Source organism: Phalaenopsis equestris, unplaced genomic scaffold (assembly GCF_001263595.1).
Source record: "Phalaenopsis equestris unplaced genomic scaffold, ASM126359v1 Scaffold000002, whole genome shotgun sequence".
Lineage (NCBI taxonomy): Eukaryota > Viridiplantae > Streptophyta > Magnoliopsida > Asparagales > Orchidaceae > Phalaenopsis > Phalaenopsis equestris.
The window spans coordinates 29,896,497-29,901,736 of record NW_018164444.1 but is presented as its reverse complement, the minus strand read 5'-3'; the positions used below and the strand labels follow the sequence as shown (position 1 = coordinate 29,901,736).

At 41.0% G+C, this 5,240-nt stretch overlaps 1 protein-coding gene across 1 annotated transcript in view; it reads left to right on the top strand.

The window, feature by feature from the left end:
- The first annotated feature begins 4,003 nt into the window (after window positions 1-4,003).
- LOC110039054 (probable protein phosphatase 2C 35) overlaps window positions 4,004-5,240 on the top strand; it is a 45,307-nt gene continuing 44,070 nt past the window's right edge. Inside the window, exon 1 of the mRNA XM_020744035.1 lies at window positions 4,004-4,948. Within this exon, the coding sequence (XP_020599694.1) occupies window positions 4,004-4,948 (945 nt within the window). The remainder of the gene's footprint in view (window positions 4,949-5,240) is intronic.

Sequence of the window (5,240 nt, the reverse complement as noted above, 5' to 3'; positions counted from 1 at the left end):
CCCACACCAAAAATAGTGCCGACAATATATATATGTGTGTGTGTGTGAAGTCCCAAATTCAGCATTTCATGTAGCAAATAAAAACAGAGAAATGAATTTTTCATTGCTTCTCATATGTGCTTCAGCTACCCAATTCGAATCAAAGCTTTTAAAACCAAAATCCCCAATTCTATAACCATTCAAGTTTATGCTTAGATGGTGAGAAAAGGATCGAACATAACCGAAATTGACCACTTAAGGTGGAAAAAGTAAATACATAAGAATTATGTGATCTGTGTGCAAATGCCCCTTCAAAAATAACTACGCAATCTGCATTCAAAGATAAACCATGAAGGCCCCAATTTTGCCTTCGAATATATGCAAATGCCCCTTCAAAATTAAAAGCTCAAAGATATGAAGATGAAAAAAATTACAAAAATACATACAGAGCTCCGTGAGTTCGAATCAAAGCTTTTAACCAAAACCGAAATCCCTAATTCTATAACCATTCAAGGTTTTGCTTAGATGGTTAGAAAAAGGATCAAACAGAGCTCCCTGATCGAATGAAATCTTAACCAAAACCGAAATCCAGCACTGTAGGGACCAAAACCGACCCAAACAAATGAAAAAATAAGCCATAAGAATAACAAAGCTCAAGAATTTGTACTGATTCTTTTATAACCACCATATGAACAGAAATAACTGTGAGAGAGATCGAGCACGGCCTCCGGGAAGGAAGGAGACGGATATCGGGTAGGGCAAGAGTGAGGGGTCGAAAAAAAAATACCTCATATCACGGATCACAGCTTCAGGCAAGCTCGAAACCGAAGGCGAGACGGGAAGGGCGAGGGCAAGGGGGAGAAACGGGAAGGACAACACGGGAAAAACAACCTAAACGCGAGAAGCATACGCGGAACGGCGCCCCTAACCGGATTACCCCGTCCTTAAGGAAATAGCGGTATTAAAACGACGCGTTTTAAAAACTTGTCATGCGAACGGAATTTCCAAACGGAAGGGCGGCGTTTTCAAAACGCCGCCGCTTCCGATAAGCGCCCCCAAATGGGCCCTAAGTTTCTATCACAAATAGTATTTATCCTGAAGAAGAGAGCTAGCATAGACGAGAGCTAGCATAGAGAGAGCTAGCATAGACAAAAGTGGCCCAAGCAGAATAAATATCATGCTTAAAATGAAGCAAAACAAATTGCTCATCATCCTCATAAAAGGTGAGATCAATATTATGCTTCTAGAAAATCCAAATTTTGTTATTCTTATTAGAAAAGAAACTATAACGTTTAAAACTTCTACGAATACGATCCTTATTAGTGGAGTTAATAGAAGCCATAGGCTGAAATATTGCAATAAAGTAAAGATTATGAACCCTACACAAGTGCATTAATCTATTAAGGGAGGAATGGTCCCCGACTCCCCTAATATTCCAACACATTATGTTAAACATTGTGTCTCGCACAACCTCTTCTAGAATATCTTGAAGAGGTGCCGACCTGGTCACCATCAGAGAGAGACCTTTCATAAAAAAATAATATTATCTTTATCAAGATGTATAAGCTCGTTATTCCTTTTATTTTTTTTCATACTAGCCTTTTGAACCATCCATTCCACATCTAGCACATTCTTAGCAGGAGAAATATCAGCCTGAAGAAGATTATTTTTATGAGAAAGGGTAGAACTAATTTCCAGTTGATCATTTCCCTCTTTTTCAAGCGAAGAAGAAGTTAAGCCATGAGGGGTAATATTGGTAGGAGTGTCTAAAAGCATCCTATCCAAAGCAAGATGTTTAGACGGCCCCTCATCAACAAGAAGAATATCATTATTTATTTCAGCAACCTTTTCAAAGCCATCACAATTTTCATCAGGAACTCTAGAATTGTTTTCAATCTCATTCTCCATAGTTTCAACATTTTCAACCGGAGGAGAAGAGTTGTTCAAAACATCATTGCTAACATTAAAAGCAGAAATCGAAGCCAACTTTTGGAGCATAACAGAAGAAAGATTAACCACATTTTCATAATTCTCAACAAGGAAATTAGAGTGATTCTCAACTTCATTATTAACAACATTAGAATGAGGCACAATACAATTCTCAACAGAGGGTTGCTCGAGGGGATACAAATTGCCTTAAACCTTCAGTAGGCTCTGTTGGCACAGTGCGCCCAACATGATGCCCAACAACATTGAATTGGGGAGATGTATTCTTTTTTAAGTTAGGGTGTAATCTATAGCAGTTCGTAGGAAAATGACCAAACATTAGGGAGAATGATTTTCTAAAAAAACTTTTTGCCAGTAGCCTTTAAATTCTGACCCAATCCAGATCTCATCACAATAGGGTTGAGTAATGTCCCGCTCCACCAAAACACGAGCCTCAGAAGGTCTGTTTAACATATAGGTGGGTCCATCCATTTTTAAAGGTTTTTCATACGCCGCAGCAAGCTAGAATAAGATCTCGTGGTTGAACAAATGAAACTTTAATCCCGGGAAACACACCCAAATCAGGATCGTTGGGGGTTCCTCCTTAGGATCAAAATCCTTTGTTCACTTCAAGATTTTCATGGGGACAACCACAATTTTAATGATCCTACGAGAAAATAACCGGGTATAGTCCTCATCGTTAGCTAATTAAATAAGGATATGACGCCCATGAAGCAAACCAATTTTCCATAACCCCGTAAGTTTCAAATCATCAAAATACCTATGAATCAACTCGAACTTAGGATGCCCAAATAAAAACTTCCCAACAAGAACATATTTAGCTGAAGACGCAAGGATATCAGATTCATCATCAGAAAGGAACATAGCAAATTTACCATTTTTATTTCCAATTTTACGAGTAAAATTGCAATCGCCTAACAATAACACATCATGAAACTTCTGAGGAAAAAAAACCCGTATCGCTAACCTTAGCAGTTTGACCCCCCGAGAGAGCCTCCGCAAAAAATTTCATCATCACGATAGAGACAACAGAACGCCACGGAGGCACAAACAGGAAACCAAAAACAAAAGCAAAGACGAAAAAGGCACTTCTGAAACCACAGAGAAACAAGAAAAATTAAGCAGAAACGAAAAATAGTGGGATCCGACAAACCCAACCGAAAAACACAGATCCGAGAATAGAAAAACAAGAAAAATCAGGCGGAGACCAAAATCAGGAAGAAAAGCAAAAAAAACCAAGAAAAGCACAAAAAAAGCCCTCGATCTGGAAAAAGAAAACTAAAATCAAAGAAAAACACCGTGAAAGCCAAAAATACTTCCAGATCCGGATCCAGGGAGGTCCAAATGTGCGAAAAACAGAGAAAACATGAGAGATCTCACCCAATCCAATGCCACGAAGCCAAGCCCTAGCAAGGATTATATATGACTTTTACCTATGCATGAAATATGTTTTTTTAAAGTTATAATAGTAATTTTTTTTTTTGTGATATAAGGGATTTGATTTGTAGAAATATAAAAAAATTTAAAATTTAATATAAGTTATGTAAATATATAAAAATTCAGGGTGAAAGTAAAGACTTGCTTGTGTGAGAAAGCATAAGCTCGTGTGCCATGTGGTGATGGCGGAGGGAGCTCTGATTTGAACGAGACAAAGCCCAAAAAGCCATGCTCCTTATGTTCCCGTTCACCCTCTCTCTCTCTCCTCTCAGGCCTGAGGGAGGCTCCTCCATGTACTCGCAAGCTGAGCTTTTGTCTTCGGCATTCTTCGATTGAGGTTTCGAAGGAGACGCAAATTTGAAGCGATCCTTCTCTTTCGAAGCAAACCCTAGACTTGTACACTCTCACTTTCTGTTTCTCTCCCCATCGGTTGAACACGGTGCAACTTGTACTCCATCGCCTCTGATTCTCTCCTTCCCGCTTCTGGCACCTCTTTTGCTTATATCATCTGGTTTCGAATCAGAGAGTCGCCTTTGCTTCGCGCTATCCATGTCGGGATTTTTGGGGCGGTTGTTTTTATTAGGAAATTGGTACGAAAGTAGCTGAAAGGCATCAAATCGTCATTGTTGAGGTCGACTTGATGGGTTGTGTGCAGGGGAAGTGCTGTTTTAGATATTGCCGTTGCTGCTGCTGTTGCTGTCGATATCCGTCTTCAACCTCGTGCTCTTCTGGCCGCGACGGCGGAGCCATCGCCCAGGCAGGGCCGGGCCTCGTGTTGTCTGGAAGCCCGGTGGGCATCGCCGCCGTTCCCTCTCACGGCCTCTGCCTCCAGTACTCTTCCCTTACACAGCGCGGCTACTATCCGGACTCCCCTGACCGGGAGAACCAGGACGCCATCTGCATCAGGACCAATGTCCAGGGAAATCCTAATCTGCACTTCTTCGGAGTCTTTGATGGCCATGGTCAGTTCGGCGCTCAATGCGCAAATTTTGTCCGGGATAAACTGGTCGACATCTTGTCCGCAGATACCGAGCTGTTAGACGACCCTGTGAAAGCTTATCATTCAGCTTTTCTTGCAGTGAACACTCTTCTGCATGACAGCGAAATAGACGACTCAATGAGTGGCACCACTGCTATAACCGTTCTTGTTAGTGGTGAGACGCTGTTTGTTGCAAATGTAGGCGACTCCAGAGCTGTTGTTGGTGTTTACGAAGGGGATCGCTTGGTTGCTGAAGACCTTTCTCGCGATCAGACTCCTTTTCGAAAGGATGAATACGAGAGGGTAAGACTATGCGGGGCTAGGGTTTTGACTGTTGATCAGGTGGAAGGGGTAAAGGATCCTGGAATACAGAGCTGGGGCGATGAGGAGAATGATGAAGGGGATCCGCCAAGGCTATGGATGCAGAATGCCATGTATCCTGGAACTGCGTTCACTAGAAGCGTGGGTGACTCGACTGCAGAGAGCATAGGGGTCATCGCTGTTCCTGAAGTGTTGAAGTTCAAGATCACGCCGCTTCATTTATTCTTTGTTATAGCAAGTGATGGCATCTTCGAATTTCTCTCAAGCCAGGCTGTGGTTGATATGGTATGGCATGTAGTACTTTCTTGGGGCATTTATATACATACCACCTACTTCCTATGTATTTACATATCTAACGCCTATACTTTGTTTTTTGCTTTTATAGCACCAAAATCTACCATGCCGCATGAAAAATATCACCATTTTAACTTGTGAAAAGTGAAATAGACCTTTTCTTGTATAGGGAAGATGATATGTATGTAAAAATTGAAGTTTAGGTGTCAGATATGTAAATAGATAGGAATTGAGTGATAGGTATGTAAATCCTTCTTTCTTATATATATATATATATATATAT